General features: G+C 44.0%; 1 protein-coding gene across 4 annotated transcripts in view; it reads right to left on the reverse strand.

Annotated features, from left to right (window-relative positions):
• Positions 1 to 17,695, reverse strand: part of abca2 (ATP-binding cassette, sub-family A (ABC1), member 2) — a 585,325-nt gene that overhangs the window by 72,206 nt on the left and 495,424 nt on the right. For all 4 annotated transcript variants that reach the window (XM_068012728.1, XM_068012729.1, XM_068012727.1 and 1 more), the window contains 4 exons: positions 16,401 to 16,506; positions 9,915 to 10,026; positions 1,680 to 1,740; positions 327 to 501 (listed from right to left, as the gene is read on the reverse strand). In XM_068012728.1, coding sequence (XP_067868829.1) covers positions 327 to 501; positions 1,680 to 1,740; positions 9,915 to 10,026; positions 16,401 to 16,506 — 454 coding nt within the window. The remainder of the gene's footprint in view (positions 1 to 326; positions 502 to 1,679; positions 1,741 to 9,914; positions 10,027 to 16,400; positions 16,507 to 17,695) is intronic.

Below are 17,695 nucleotides of genomic sequence, written 5' to 3' on the forward strand. Positions count from 1 at the left end.
AATTGGAACATTGAAATAAAATGATGCACTAGTCGTACACACCAACACAATATGGAACATATCTGTTATTTTGAAGTCACTTTCATATATTTAAAGAAGAATCACAAAACAGAAATCTCTGCTTCAATGAAATGGCAAATCTCGGTAAACCCAGTGAAGAATGGGATTCCGATTCTGGAATCAGAGGTGCAGCTCTGGAGCAATCATGACAATGTGAAACATACACTATGTTTTATGCCTTTGATGCTTTTTACAGTGAAAAGTGATGCCTTAAGATTAATGCTGAAATTGCTTCCCACCTCTTCAAGAACAAAATCTATTCTCACCATGTCCCAGACGTAGTTGGCCAGCCAGTAGATCACAGGGTCACATCCACTAACAAACTGCAGGTGTTTCGCTTTGGTTGATTTCTCTGCCACCAGGAACACCACAAAGCTGGCCGGGACGAAGGACATGGCCACGATAATGAAGATAGCAATGACCACATCTGTGCCCTGCAGACTGAGAACAATTCAAGAAAGGAACTGAGAGTTTCTGAAATCAAAACACCAGCAAGTGATTATTCTACAGGTTTATAATGACTAACAATGCAGCTTCGAACTAAGCTAGTGGGGAAAACAAGTACAGCCAAAGAGTACTTTCCTATCTAGATTCTTTTGGACAGAATTAATAAACAAAAAACTGGTCCATTCCAGGGAGGTCTCCTTGTATGAAGTCAAAGCTGCTCCATGAACTTATGCTACAGTTCTTCCTCTTTAGTACCAATCAAGATATTTTTCCCATTCCTCCTCTCATTGATGCGGTGAAGCTGGCATAAATTGTCCTCTAGTGACTTTGCAAATGCGGATGCAAGTTGAGCTTTCAAAACTTGGGTCTCCCATTTATCCAGGCAACAATCTGCCTGTCGTCAACAAATCAGGATTTAAAAGCTGGGCACAATGTACATTAAATATTTTGAACTTTCTCCTATATTGGGGGATCCCAGTACAAACATTCGCATACTCCTGGTGGGTACCCACTGTCAACCACAAAAGTGAAAACAGTGCCATTATTGCATTAAATGTTTTTTTTAACGTGGAACAAGAGGAATTATGTGGAAACAAAAATCAACAAATGTAGAAAAAAATATTGAACACAGGATCCTCAAGACAAGGCCGTGTACCCAGACCCAGACAAACAGAAATCTAATAACCTCACAGACCTCTCAGATAGTGATGCTCCAAGTCCATGCATCACAGTTTGAATACCTACAGTATCATATAATTAAGCAAAAATTCATCCGTGTGATGTGCAATGACATGCTCACTGGTGTTATAACATCTACCACTAAAATAGTTTAACAGCATCTACTCCACCTTGTGGCCAACTGTCAACTGGTGCTTAATGCATGGAAGATGGTGCAGGAGAAGAGCCACCTGCAATTCCGTGACATAGTGCATTGGTGCACTAGCACACTGTACCATTGCCCTTTCAGCTACGATACATTCAGGTACTTTGTTGTCTTTGTAAGTCTCATTAGTACATTGGCCATGTGGCAGGAAAGAACTTTTTTTTTAAATTTAAACTCGTGAAATAGTCACATATATGCACTGAACAGGAAACAAAATAAAGGAAATCTGATGGTGGACAGGTGCAACCCAGAATTAAATATTAGGTGCAAGGTTAACTCCGATTCTTACAGGTAATCGAGGGACAAGCTGGCGCTGGTCTTGTTCATCGGGTGGTTTGTCACTGTGATACCTACAAGACAAAAGTACACAATGATTAAAAACACCACTGCTGAAACTACAGAATATACTTCATTGCAGTTAAATACGTGCTAACTCCACAGCAGAGCTAAAAATCTGTGATGTTTCAATTCACCAGCAGTGACGTGTGACTTTTCTGTTAAGAGCAAAACAAATAAAAAGTTGCATTTATATAGAGTCTTTCACATACTTTTTTTTAATTCATTCATGGGATGTAGGCGTCACTGGCCAGGCCAGCATTTATTGCCCATCCCTAATTGCCCTTGAGGAGGTGCTGGTGAGCTGCCTTCTTAAACCGCTGCAGTCCATTTGGGGTAGGTATACCTACAGTGCTGTTAGGAAGGGAGTTCCAGGATCTTGACCCAGCGACAGTGAAGGAACGGCGATATAGTTCCAAGTCAGGATGGTGTGTGACTTGGAGGGGAACTTGCAAGTGGTGGTGTTCCCATGTATTTGCTGCCCTTGTCCTTCTAGTTGGTAGAGGTCGCGGGTTTGGAAGGTGCTGTCGAAGGAGCCTTGGTGCGTTGCTGCAGTGCATCTTGTAGATGGTACACACTGCTGCCACTGTGCGTCAGTGGTGGAGGGAGTGAATGTTTGTAGATGGGGTGCTTTGTCCTGGATGGTGTCGAGCTTCTTGAGTGTTGTTGGAGCTGCACCCATCCAGACAAGTGGAGAGTATTCCATCACACTCCTGACTTGTGCCTTGTAGATGGTGGACAGGCTTTGGGGAGTCAGGAGGTGAGTTACTTGCCTCAGGATTCCTAGCCTCTGACCTGCTCTTGTAGCCACAGTATTTCTTTGGCTACTCCAGTTCAGTTTCTTGTCAATGGAGGCCACTAGGATGTTGATAGTGGGGGATTCAGCGATGGTAATGCCATTGAATGTCAAGGGGAGATGGTTAGATTCTCTCTTGTTGGAGATGGTCATTGCCTGGCACTTGTGTGGTGCGAATGTTACTTGCCACTTCTCAGCCCAAGCCTGGATATTGTCCAGGTCTTGCTGCATTTCTACATGGACTGCTTCAGTATCTGAGGAGTCACGAATGGTGCTGAACATTGTGCAATCATCAGCAAACATCCCCACTTCTGACCTTATGACTGAAGGAAGGTCATTGATGAAGCAGCTGAAGATGGTTGGGCCTAGGACACTACCCTGAGGAACTCCTGCAGTGATGTCCTGGAGCTCAGATGATTGACCTCCAACAACCACAACCATCTTCCTTTGCGCTAGGTCTGACTCCAGCCAGCTGAGGGTTTTCCCCCTGATTCCCATTGACCTGTTTTGCTCGGGCTCCTTGATGCCACACTCAGTCAAATGCTGCCTCGGTCAAATGTCAAGGGCAGTCACTCTCACCTCACCGCTTGAGTTCAGCTCTTTTGTCCATGTTTGAACCAAGGCTGTAATGAAGTCAGGAGCTGAGTGGCCCTGGCGGAACCCAAACTGAGCGTCAGTGAGCAGGTTATTGCTAAGCAAGTGCCGCTTGATGGCACTGTTGATGACACCTTTCATCACTTTACTGATGATTGAGAGTAGGCTGATGGGGCTGTAATTGGCTAGGTTCGACTTGTCTTGCGTTTTGTGTACAGGACATACCTGGGCAATTTTCGACATTGCAGGGTGGATGCCAGTGTTGTAGCTGTACTGGAACAGCTTGGCTAAGGGCAAGGCAAGTTCTGGAGCACAGGTCTTCAGTACTATTGCTGGAATATTGTCAGGGCCCATAGCTTTTGCAGTATCCAGTGCCTTCAGTCATTTCTTGATATCACGCGGAGTGAATCGAATTGGCTGAAGTCTGGCATCTGTGATGCTGGGGACTTCAGGAGGAGGCCAAGATGGATCATCAACTCGGCACTTCTGGCTGAAGATTGTTGCAAATACTTCAGCCTTATCTTTTGCACTGATGTGCTGGGCGCCCCCATCATTGAGGATGGGGATATTTGTGGAGCCACCTCCTCCAGTTAGTTGTTTAATTGTCCACCACCATTCATGGCTGGATGTGGCAGGACTGCAGAGCTTAGATATGATCCGTTGGTTATGGGATCGCTTAGCTCTGTCTAGCGCATGCTGCTTACGCAGTTTGGCATGCAAGTAGTCCTGTGTTGTAGCTTCATCAGGTTGACACCTCATTTTGAGGTATGCCTAGGGCTGCTCCTGGCATGCCCTCCTGCACTCTTCATTGAACCAGGGTTGGCCTCCTGGCTTGATGGTAATGGTAGAGTGGGGGATATGCCGGGCCATGAGGTTACAGATTGTGGCTGAGTATAATTCTGCTGCTGCTAATGGCCCACAGCGCCTCATGGATGCCCAGTTTTGCATTACTAGATCTGTTCAAAATCTATCCCATTTAGCATGATGATAGTGCCACATAACATGATGGACGGTATCCTCAATGTGAAGGCGGGATTTCGTCTCCACAAGGACTGTGTGGTGGTCACTCCTACCAATACTGTCATGGACAGAAGCACCTGCGGCAGGCAGATTGGTGAGGACGAGGTCAAGTATGTTTTTCCCTCGTGTTGGTTCTCCCACCACCTGCCACAGACCCAGTCTAGCAGCTATGTCCTTTAGGACTCAGCCAGCTCGGTCAGTAATGGTGCTGCCGAGCCACTCTTGGTGATGGACATTGAAGACCCCCACCCAGAGTACATTTTGTGCCCTTGCCCCCCTCAGTGCTTCCTCCAAGTGGTGTTCAACATGGAGGACTACTGAGTCATCAGCTGAGGGAGGACGGTAGGTGGTAATCAGTAGGAGGTTACCTTGCCCATGTTTGACCTGATGCCATGAGACTTCATGGGGTCCGGAGTCGATATTGAGGACTCCCAGGGCAACTCCCTCCCTACTGTAGACCACTCTGCCACCACCTCTGGTGGGTCTGTCCTGCCGGTGGGACAGGACATACCCGGGGATGGTGATGGCAGGGTTTGGGACACTGTCTGTAAGGTATGATTCCGTGAGTATGACTATGTCAGGCTGTTGCTTGACTAGACTGTAGGACAGCTCTCCCAACTTTGGCACAATCCCCCAGATGTTAGTAAGGAGGACTTTGCAGGGTCGACAGGGCTTGGTTTGCTGTTGTCATTTCCGTTGCCTAGGTCGATGCCGGGTGGTCCGTCCGGTTTCATTCCTTTTTATTGACTTCGTAGCGGTTAGGTACAACTGAGTGGCTTGCTAGACCATTTCAGAGGGCATGTAAGAGTTAACCACATTGAACCAGATGGGTTTTTACAACAATCAACAATGGTTTCATGGCCATCATTAGACTAGCTTTTCACTCCAGATTTATTAATTAAGTTCAAATTCCACCTTCTGCTGTGGTGGGATTCGAACCCATGTCCCCAGAGAAATACCCTGGGTCTCTGGGTTCCTCGTCCAGTGATAATACCACTACACCACCGCCTACCCACTAAGGATACTCAGGATGTCCCAAATGCTTTACAACCAATGAAGTACTTTCGAAATGCAGTTACTATTGTAAAAGTACTGTTGGGTACAGCAAGATCCCACAAATGGTAATGAGATAACGATCAGATTTTTTTTGTGAAATTGATCAAGATAATAGTGCAGATGGATATTGCAAGCTACAGAGAACATCACCGATTCAAAGATAAATAACACTACAACATGCGCATTTAGTGAAATGAATCTCTATGCCTCATTACAGAGAAAGAAGTTGCATTTACATGGCACCTTTCATACTTCAGGATATCCCAAAGAACTTCAATGCAATACTTTTGAAGTGTAATCACTGTTGTAATTCAGGGAAACACTGCAGCTAATATGCACACAGTACAGCAATGAGATAAATGACCAGATAATCTCTTTTAGTGATCCTGGTTGAGGGAGTAAATGTTGCCCAGGACTACTCAATTACAGCCTTGTACCAACACCCCTTGTACAACACAGGCTTTTCAATCAACTTCATATACATAGCTAGCCGATAATTGTTGGGAAGGAGGATTCTGACGCTTTGGAAGTTATCAAGTTTGTTGAGAAACATTGGTTGGCTGTATTGAGTTCTACTCAACAGCTGCACAGTTTACCATTACTCTATCAACCTGCTAACTTCTTTTTGCTTTATTTCAATAGCAGTACCAAAGTTCACTGCACGTTTTTGCACCCTATGACAGGACCTTCCCTATTCCCCTTTGCCTGCCTTGCTTAAAACCTATTATGATTCGACAGGTCAACGACATGAAATGTTAACTCTGTTTCTCTCTCCATTTCCAGCATTTTCCGTTTTTATTATCACTGCAATCATGATGTAATCATCTCAATCTGCACTGCAAATCTGCAAACAATTGACAACTAAGGCATGCATGAGAACACAGAACACAAATCAGTGAGGCTCTAAACAACAGTTTTACATAAAAAATTAAAACACCAGGTTGTCATAAATTACACACAGTGCATTATGTTTCTAGCTATCAAAGCATAAAATTACTGCTCTCTGGGCTCTGTGCTATCATGTCACTTCTGTTTAGGCCACACAAGCTAAGAAATCACTCGTTTTGGAGTCACAGAATTTTACAGCATAGAAATGGGCCCATTCAGGCCATCACATCCAAGCCAGCTCTCTGAAAGACATATCTTCTGAATTCCTTTCCCCTGCCAGTTTCCCACACCCTTTCGAAAACACTCATTTCTACAACATCTCAAGTTTCCCCTCCAGAATAATACCAGACCAAACATGCTCCCCCATTCCATGTTGTCAAGATCAGCTGCCAACTCTAGGACACCATCTCAATTAAAAGCGTAGGATCATCGCCCAGCACTTCCAAAATCCAGTACTATTTCACATTGCTCCCAAAGCTCTGGTCCATCTCCCATGGCCATCTTCTATGGCCATCTCCCAATGCTTACCAAAGCTCAAGACACCCCACCACCATCTCCCAGTGCTGATAAAGTTCAGGAGCACACCCAGGTTCATCTCCCAGTGCTATTACAGAATAATGGATGGACAGAATTTTAATAAAAGTTGTATTTGACTTATTCAACCATTGTAGGTCAGTAACCCTGATAAAACAGTGCATCTATCCTCTGACTCACTCTGAGCAATGTTATAGGCGAACTGATAGATTATAAAAGGAACATGCCTTTATTTGAAAATATATATTCCTTTGAAGAAGCAGAATTTCCTGCTTGATTTTATTTGTGAAGTGCGGAACAAGGAGTGGTTCACTGTTATATTGCCCACAGATGGCACTGTTCCACTAGTTTGCAACTGATGACAGCAGCACCATTGAGAATGTGGACAATTCACTTTCGAAACAGCACAAACATGCAAGTTCTTCTGCAGATCCCGATAATCCACTTTGTATAAAACAGAACTGCAAGATATAAATCCTGACATTTATCAAACAGGTCAGGGGAAAATCTAACTGCAGCGAAGATCCAGGGTGAAGAAAACATGTCAGCTCATTCTGGGCTTGATGAAACAGTCTATAGCGGCAGTGGCCATTAGAGAGTGACTGAACTTCTTTTACTGATGTTCCACATTTCCTACATTATAACAGGTACTACACTTCATAATGTACTTCATTGGCTGTAATGTGTTTTGGGATAACTGAGAAAAGGTGCTATATAAATGCAAGTCTTTCTATTTCCTTTTCCATAACCAGGCAGGATAAGAAAGATTCTCCTTGCAGGTTCATGAGTTATAATCATTTTCTCATGTTTAAAATTAGTATCTCATATTGCTATGATTAATACTGCTGCTAACAGTCATGGATGGTGAACAAAGTTAGGATATATATTAGTAACTCTAAATCACTGATAACATAGGTTGTCATTTTCCTCTGATACAAAATATTCTAGTTAACTATTACCCTGAATTCAACAGACTCCCTACCGATGCCAGCAAGGCTTCCTGAATGACTCTGTGTAATGCATGGTTAGTTGTGCAGGTGAGTAGAGTTCCCATTCTAAATCCTGGTAAATCTTCACAAGGAAGCAAAGTGACTGGAACTCTGAGGCTGGTACATCCGAACTTCCAGATATCCAAAAAAAAGTCAATATTTAAGAAAAACTGCATAAATGTAGTTCTTCCTTTGTCAACTCTTTGATCTAATTCTCATGACAATTGATCGCCTGCAACATTGCTGAGATCTGGATCCTTCTGCTCATATTTAAAACAATTACATGTAAAATTGCTACCTACTATCAACAGGCATTGCATTGCAATACAGAAGTCTGGATCTTCATGCACACTGCTAAGGGAAAGGTCCAACTGTTGAGGAGGTGCTGGTGTCAAAACAAAGGGGGCAAGAAAACGCCAGATTCTGTATTGAGGTTTCTAATAGCAGAATGATACTGGGGCTCAAAGGGTTAATTTATGAGAACAGGTTCCATAAAATTGGCTTGTATTCCCTTGAGCTTCAAAGGTTGAGGGATGACCTAGGAGACGTGTTTAAAATGACAAAGGGATTCGACAGGGTAAATACAAAAAAAAACTATTTCCTCCAGTGGAGAAATTCAGAACAATCTTAAAATTAGAAATAGGCCATTCTGGAGTGAAATCAGGAAGCACCTTATTACACAAATGGTAATGGATATCTGGAACTCTCTCCCCCAAAAGGTTGTGGATACTGGGTCAATTGAAATTTTTAAGACTGAGATCGAGAGATTTTTGTTAGACAAGGACATCAAAGAATATGGAGTTGCAATACAGTTCAGCCACAATCTAATTGAATGGCAGCACACGATTGAGGGGCTGAATAGCCTTCTCTTGTTCCTATGATAGTTACTACAGTTCTAGTGCACCCTCAATTTGAGAGCATCCATAACCATGAAAAACCTCATTGTGTGAACTGGGTACTGCAATCTCCCACCTCCATTTCTCCTATCTTCCGGTATCCAGACTGGTGAAATGTATAGAGAGCCAAATTCCCCAGATGCGTCGGGAACTGCACACTATCGCCTTGGCCATGAGCTCAACTCAGCAGTGGCAAAGCGAGTGAAGGACCAGGAGCCTAGAGACTTCTCCTGCTCCTCATCCTTCTCCGGAGAACGTGGTGGTTCCAGCGAGCCTTGAAAGGGAGGAGGAGAGGATGCCCTCCACATCTGGGGCTTCCCCTCAGGGCACTCCGAGTGTGGACACTGGCTCCTCAGCCCCTCTGCCAGTGAGCCCAGCTCCAGCAGCCACAACGCCTGCGGGGAGTCCTGCACCTGTCCAGGAAACCCTCAGGCAGCCGGGGCCCTCCAGGCCTCAGACACCCAGAGAACGCCCACTGAAGTCAGAGACCAAGTGGCGTCCTGATCAGAAGCCTGTCACCAGCACATCTTCTAGTGCACTGGTCACACCGCGAACGTGTTAAGAAAAGCAGCTAGCCACACTTGGGGATTCATGGGTGTTGAAAATATGTTTTTTGGAAATTAAACGTTCTTTTGTGCCGATCATTTGCTATCATTGTGTGAAACCCATGTTCCATCATTCCTTAATTGTGAGCTTCTGAATTCCACCCTAACCCTTAGTGCAGTGCCAATGTGCATTGCAACTGGTCGGCATTCAGGGAAAACAGATGGAAGGGAGGAGGAAGACTAATGTACGAAGGTGATTCTTTATTGGATTCTCATTGAGTGCACATCAGAGCGGCTGAAAGTGGGTCATTCGGAGGTTGTCTCTCGTCTCCTTTGCATGTCGTCAACATGTCTGGCTTCCATCATCGTGTTCTCATCATTCATTGCTGCTTGCCCCTCTCTCCTCTGAGTCCTCCTCGTCAGAGGGTGATTGTCATTCATGCATTTCTTCCTCATGTAAGGCCTTCCCCCTCAGAGCACTGCAGATTACAACAATACGCGAGACCCTAACTAGGTAAAAGCTGTGCCAACTCATTTCAGTTGCAGTCAACAGACATAGATCTTCATTCAGAGTCAGATTATAGAGATAATAGGGCAATTTGCTAACCTGCAGATCACAATAAATTCTACATTTGTATTAAACCAGTGCACAATTCAATCAAACACAATAAAAGTAAAGGACAGTTATGGAATCACAAGGGCCTGAAGAAATTCAAATGTACTATATCTGGACCTGCAGAATTTGACTGCTGATATCGGTGACTAGTTTATCACTGGTACCATCAATGACAAGAGAGAGCAAGGTTTTGTTTCTGACTTCAGAATGGCATCTGTTTCAAAAGGTTAACTCAAATGATTCTTTGGGCTTACCATATCCTGCAGGGTTGCCCTTGCTCTTAGGTAGGTTGGCCCGGAGAATGGCATTGTTCAGGGTATTCAGATAGGTTGGCATGCTGTGATAACCTTTGTTGTTGTAAAATGCCTACAGAAATAAAAGAAAAAAGTGGTAAGCACGAGTTAAATGCTCACCTTTGTGTTTGTTTTAATGTCAGATCGCAACTGCTTCCATTTTACTTCCAAAATGTATCTTGCTCAGCTGTCATCCTCCTAGTTCTCGGGAGAGGAAAGAGTTTCAATGATCATGAGTTTGCCAAGTTGTTACAGGCAAATCAGCCCTCCTTTGACCCATCAGAACATCAGTAAGCAAGGATTACATCATCTCCCTCCTACCCCAAGCTCAGAACACCTGACTCCCCAATAAATCAGAAATCTGTCAATTACTGTATCAACTACATCATCGACAATATATATAGTTGGCAGTTTGTGGCATAACTTAACCCCAGGTGTGAAGGAATTGCTTCTTAATCCTTGTGCTTTATGCCAATCTTATGCTTAGAGCAGGATAGAATCCTGGTGCATAGTAACTGGCACACAGCAAGTCTAATAATAGGGCTCCAGAAAGACTCAATCCAGTAGAAGAACACTACAGTATGATGTCAGCATCAGTTGAACGACCTCACCAGCTAGGAATGTATCCAGGTCACAATGTACATTGAAACCATCATGTCCACTCAGTGGTGTGTCACACCGATGTGCTTTGTTGAATGATAATTTTCTTTAATCCACTGACAAGAGACCTGAATTTATATTTTTTAAAGACATTTAAAAAGGAACTGATAAAAGATGATTTTGCTAGCAGCTTAAGATGGACACCTAATTTGTAACACTATATCCTACATTGCAAGGCAAGGTGAGGTGGCGATGAAATGACTTTTGTGAAGGGGAGGTCGTGTCTCACTAACTTGATTGAGTTTTTTGAGGCAGTGACGAAGATGATTGATGAAGGAAGGGCAGTGTATGTTATCCATATGGATTTCAGTAAAGCCTTTGACAAGGTCCCTCATGGCAGACTGGTACAAAAGGTGAAGTCACACGGGTTCACAGGTGAGCTGGCAAGATGGATACAGAACTGGCTTGGTCATAGAAGACAGAGGGTAGCAGTGGAAGGGTGCTTTTCTGAATGGAGGGCTGTGACTAGTGGTGTTCCGCAGGGATCAGTGCTGGGACCTTTGCTGTTTGTCGTATATATAAATGATCTGGAGGAAAATGTAGCTGGTCTGATTAGTAAGTTTGCGGACGACACAAAGGTTGGTGGAGTTGCGGACAGTGATGAGAATTGTCAGAGGATACAGCAGGATATAGATCGGTTGGAGACTTGGGCGGAGAAATGGCAGATGGAGTTTAATCCGGACAAATGTGAGGTAATGCATTTTGGAAGGTCTAATGCAGGTGGGAAGTATACAGTAAATGTTTAGTTTAGTTTAGAGATACAGCACTGAAACAGGCCCTTCGGCCCACCGAGTCCGTGCCGACCATCAACCACCCATTTATACTAATCCTACACTAATTCCATATTCCTACCACATCCCCACCTGTCCCTATATTTCCCTACCACCTACCTGTACTCGGGGCAATTTATAATGGCCAATTTACCTATCAACCTGCAAATCTTTGGCATGTGGGAGGAAACCGGAGCACCCGGAGGAAACCCACGCAGACACAGGGAGAACTTGCAAACTCCACACAGGCAGCACCCAGAATTGAACCCGGGTCGCTGGAGCTGTGAGGCTGCGGTGCTAACCACTGCGCCACTGTGCCGCCCCTTAGGAGTATTGGCAGGCAGAGAGATCTGGGCGTACAGGTCCACAGGTCACTGAAAGTGGCAATGCAGGTGGATAAGATAGTCAAGAAGGCATACGGCTTGCCTTCATCGGTTGGGGCATAGAGTATAAAAATTGGCAAGTCATGCTGCAGCTGTACAGAACTTTATTTCGGCCACACTTAGAATATTGCGTGTAATTCTGGTCGCCACACTACCAGAAGACTGCGAGGGAGGCAGCGAGGGAGACTGCGAGAGAGACTGCGAGAGAGATAGCGAGAGAGACAGCGACAGAGACTGCGAGTGAGACAGCGAGAGAGACAGCGAGAGAGATTTTGGAGGCTTTGGAGAGGGTACAGAAGAGGTTTACCAGGATGTTGCCTGGTCTGGAGGGCATTAGCTAAGAGGAGAGGTTGGATAAACTCGGATTGTTTTCACTGGAACGACAGAGGTGGAGGGGCGACATGATAGAGGGTTACAAAGTTATGAGCTGCATGGACAGAGTGGATAGTCAGAAGCTTTTTCCCAGGATGGAAGAGTCAGTTACTAGGGGACATAGGTTTAAGGTGCGAGGGGCAAAGTTTAGAGGGGATGTGCGAGGCAAGTTCTTTACACAGAGGATGGTGAGTGCCTGGAACTTGCTGCCGGGGGAGGTGGTGGAAGCAGGTACCATAGCGACGTTTAAGAGGCATCTTGACAAATACATGAATAGGATGGGAATAGAGGGATACAGTCCCCGGAAGTGCAGAAGGTTTTAGTTTAGGCAGGCATCAAGATCGGCGCAGGCTTGGAGGGCCGAATGGCCTGTTCCTGTGCTGTACTGTTCTTTGTTGACTGCTCAACCCAGCAAGAAGCAAGACCCAGGAAGTTTAACACAACTGCCTGTTCTTTTTAGCAAGAATAAATACACTGCTAACTATAATGCTTTAATCACTGAGTGACTGTCATGTGACAAGAACCCTCCCCCCGCCATCTGTGGTTTTAAGCTGGTATTTCTCTGCAGCAGCTAGGAGAAGCACCTGGACTCTGACATGTGCAGACCCAAGTGGGTCTCTCCCCTCTCTCTCTCCATTCCAGCTTGCAAGCTTCGAATTCTGCCTGCTGACTGACCACCTCTGCATACTCTAGCTACAATCAGAAACCCTTTTGGAGGAAATCATCCTCATCATTGTCTCCAAGAGACCCACCGAATCAGTCATCTATCTCTTCAAACTAAAAGCCTCAGGACCACCGAATTCAGCTGGAAGTCAGCCGAGTCACCAAACTCCACAGACTGTATACTCCTTTTGTCTATGGACTGTAACTCGACCAATCGATGCTTCCCCACTCTGTACCCTACTTGCGTGTGTGTGAACCTCTAGAGAGTGTGTGTGTGTGGAAGTTGGCACGTAGTTTATTATTTTAATTAATTCAGTTTAGGTACAATAAAGTTAACTCTTTGTTAAACTCAAGAAACCTGTCCGATTAGTTCTTGTAATGATCATGGCAAGAAAGTAATCAAACATTTACTGAATTGGCCAGTACATCCACTCTAAAAGATTAAACCTGTTGTGGTCAAAAAAGGAGAGAGTAAAGAAGGAAGCCCTTTGACCCCTCCTCGCTTGACCATAACAGGTGCTAATCCTATTTTTCTACAGGCTGTTCTGGCTCCCTGTGAAACGTGGAGGTGCCACTGCACATACACATGGTCGGAGGCACTTGCTTTCTGGGCAACACCTGCTTCCTTATGCAGATCTAGGGCCACGTCAGGTTCTGCGGGAAGGCTGAGTGTCACTGATTGCACCAAGAATAAACTGGTTATGCCAAGTAAGCCAGGGCATTTAATGGCCAAATAAGTGAAGAAAGGACATTAGCCAAGATTGAAAGTGTGGCTTTCTTGACTTGTAATCATGTATCCTTGCACTGATTCAAAAGCATTTCTTTCTTCAACCAGGACATATAGTTCTGACTGCTTCTCATAGATCAACGATCCTTTGCTCTTTCTATCATCTTCACACCTATACATTGAAATCAAAATTATATACAGCAAAACTGTAAACAATCAGTTTCATCCAAACAAAATTGGCATAAATTGGGGCAAAGCCAAGCAGAAGTTGGGGTGTGGACCTGTCTTGTTGGCTCTTTGCCCACGTAACTTTCTGACATTTCAGATGCCAGTGACACCCAACAGTTTTCCAAAAGTAAACGAGGCCCTAATTATGTATTAACACCCTCTGCACAATTTCCAGACTTGCCCCAACAGGTCATTCCTGTTTTGTCAACCTGTTCAGGCCTGACCTTTTAATGCTAGTGCTTTAAAGAGCTTTACGTATGTTCTGCTCGGAGAATCTACACCCTGTTTGTTAACATCTTATTCTTGTCACTTAGTACCTGCATGGCAACTGCTGAATGAGTTCTATTGTCATTCCAACCTCATTAATAGTAACATGAAGAAACCATGTTGAAGCAGAGCCTCAGGTGCCAGGATAGATTTAGAGATGTCTTGCAATATAGCCCAAATAAGGTTTCAAGGAGCAAGGTAAACTCTCTGTAAAGAGAGTTCAACATGGAGGATCTAGAGTGGAAGATCTCCAGATCCAGCAAGGGATCACCAGGAGGAGACTGATGAAGCTGCAGAACAGAACACAATGCTGGCTGAGAGCATTCAGCAAACCCTCATACAGGAGTGCTCTTAATTTGGAGATGAGGCAATGGAATTTGTCAGCATTTTCCATGAGAACATGAGCAGTAACCTTTTACAGTCAAGATGTGGTGACCATCAGTATGGTTGCATGCAACTGGCTGCACCAAACATGCAACGCACTTTGAATTAATTGCTGCCATCTACTTTTCTCGATGAACACCTCATCCTTTATGTGCCATAAAGGCAGTGCTAAATAAACTGCTTTATTACGAAAACCACTATAAAAAATTACATTTCTACCATATAGTTTTCTTTTTCCCCTTGATTCTATCTCTGTTGACTTTAAGATGTTGTACTTCTTCAGTTCCTTATCTTGATAGAAAAATAATTTCCATACATTCCTTCTCTTCCTTACAATTTATATTTCCAGTTGCTTTTCAATTCATATTTTGGTGCTTGAACTTCACATATCTTCTACTCTACAGCTTCACTTCTTTAAAAATATTCTTTGTGGAATTTTCAATACCTAGTTCTAGTGAGCTGGGACAGTGAATATCGGTAATCTAATTGAGGGACCACAAACTTTCCTTAACCCAACAGCCATGTAAGGAGACATTTCAATGAGGGAATCATTGGATTCAGCATTCAGCAAGGAACACCTGGCTGATATTTCTCTTCATACCCTAAAGACACAAACATGGTGTGTAACTCCTGCTTGGTTAAATCAACTAATGATCTGGATATAGCCCTGCTGTACTTATCCCGGTATGAGAAGTCTTTGGACACAGAACTATCAATTAATACAGATCAAAGGCTCAATGGAGGAAGATGCCCACATTCCATGTTAATGGGCACTAACATCAGTGCTTGTGCTACTCAGGAACTGCTGACTTGTGTGTCCAGTCTGCCTACGTAAATTAAATGTTATTTTTAATGGCTCGACCATTAGAGTGAATGACTACATCTGCGGACTTGTATTCTTTAACAGGTATCTGCCAGTTCTTATAAACAAGTTAATCATTGTCCTAGAAAGGATAGATAAGTCAGTTAGCTATGCATCAAAGTTATTGGGACACCCATCAACCGAAAGGGAATGTCTGTTTGAACTTCTAATAGAAATGTGGGTCTTCTCAACATTCCTGAGCCTTCTCCCCACAAGCAACGACAAAAGAAGCCCCTGTCAGATAGCAGGTCAAATTTGCCACAATTAGCCCAGCAAAAGGATAAATGAAAGATATCAATCTCTATTTTAACCAGCCCCCACACTTACCCCACGAAGGGCAGGAAAGGGCCGGGCGAGGGGTTGCATTCATGAAAATTGCCATCCCACCATCAATCTGCCATTTTACCAGCTGTTGTATGATTCACAGTGGTGATTCGGGCTGAGGCTCTGACTAAAGGTAGGTGGAGATCTACGTAGCATGCAAAAATAGTGGTCCGATGTCATTGCCACCATGGCATAATATTAACTGCAAGAAAAGGGGGAAACCTGTGCTGTCTGGCAGCAGAACCATGGTGGGAGGAGCCAAGATAAGCTTTAGAAATTTGTCACTGTTAAAACTCCTTATGGTCCAGGAGGAGAAGGAGTGCTCCTGCCTGGCCCCTCAAAGCATCCTTGGGCAACCTGAGCCCCAGAGATTCCCCCAAAACCTTCGTAACTCTTTACCTTCCCCTCTAATCCACAACTACCTCCAGATCTGACCACCCACAAGTCCCTGGCTGCAGGATCCTGCCACCAAATTCCCACTTCCACCCTGCCGATCAAGTAGTGAATTTGACCGGGTGTCAGGTGGGATTCCAAGAGCTTTTACATAAATGACATCCTTCTGTTCAGCTTGGCAGAGCTGCCTTGCCTCCAAGCTCTCCGGGTGAGCACACACGCATTGATTCCCCTACTCCTGTGAAAATCAAAGCCATAATGTTGTGACTTGAAACAAAGTGTTGTCTGCTTCTATCACTCGAGCATCTTGTCTATTACCAACATATTTCAATTTATATGCATTCTACTGCTGTTAAGATATCGCAGATTGTTGCAACGTATATTATTAACCTGAGAAAGCAGCCTTTGGCCTACCTGCGCAGTTCTTCTTACTGCAATCTTCCGCACCATTGGAGCAGCCTTTGTACTGAAGGACGCTGGTATAGATTTGAGTACATTGCCAAATGTCAGTCCTCCATACCTGAGAAAATCAGCATAAATTAAACAGCAATTTGTCATTCCCTGGGTGCACAAAGCAATGGCTTCTTCCCATTGAATACACAAAGACAGGGCAGATTTATTGGTGTGCATGAGCTGACGGGTCTCAAGTTCCAGGTGATCAAAGGCTCAGTAGCAAAATATTCATTTATCTGCAGGGCTCTTCTTACCATTTAATTAGCAGAATGCATCTAAGCTCTCTCTCATTCCTTGATCATTGAGTCACACCGATTGCTGTGAAAGAGTTCTTTCTGCATTGAGTAGGCAAAACAAATCTTCACATTTTGCCAAGATGTAGGAAATATAATGGGCACCCGCTTCTCAATAACCCAGACAAATAGATCAGTTACCAGGACAAAAATAGTTCCATTCAATCGCCAATCCCCAATTCACTTAACTTTCCAATTAACATGAACAACATTAACCCTGAATTTGTGTTTCTGGCGGGAGCAAGTTGTTATGGTCTTAGCTTTGGCTGGTCAAAGTCAAATTGTTTCAAGTTTTTGCCGATCCAAAGCTTGGCTTCAGAAAAATGAATCTGAACACAAAAAGCAAGTTTTGTTTTAGATTATTTGAAGGTTACTGATGGCAAAATGGGAAGTTTATGACAAAGAACAAACAGCTGCATTTTATATACTAACTTATCATAACCTCAGGAAGTCCCAAAGCACTTCCCTGATAATGGAGTACTGCTGAAATCCAGTCACTGTTAGGTGGGCAACACACAGACATCACTGCAGACAAAGCGAGATTGCACAAACAGCGATTCAATCACAGGTAATGTTTTTGATGGCGTTAGTCGATGGAGATATATTAGTCAGGACACCATGAGAACTCCCTTTTCTTCTTTGAGTAGTGCCTTGGGATCATTACTACCTACCTGAGCAGGTGGATAGTAATGGTTTAATGCATTATCCAAAAGATAGCAACTTCAGCAATCTACCTGTCTCGGTAGTCAAGTGAAATATCAACATAGATCATGTACTTAACTCCTGCAGTGAGACTTGAAGCCACAACCTTCCAATTCAGAAGCAACCAGCTGAGCTAAGCTGACACCAAATAACTCTAAAATTCAAGCTTGTCTTGAATATCTGGCTCCAAGGGGATTAAGTAAAGTTTCTTTTCTATCTATCAGGGACACTGAGCACGTTTGGCATCAGCTAAGTATTAAT

Source organism: Heterodontus francisci, chromosome 32 (assembly GCF_036365525.1).
Source record: "Heterodontus francisci isolate sHetFra1 chromosome 32, sHetFra1.hap1, whole genome shotgun sequence".
NCBI classification, from domain to species: Eukaryota; Metazoa; Chordata; class Chondrichthyes; order Heterodontiformes; family Heterodontidae; genus Heterodontus; species Heterodontus francisci.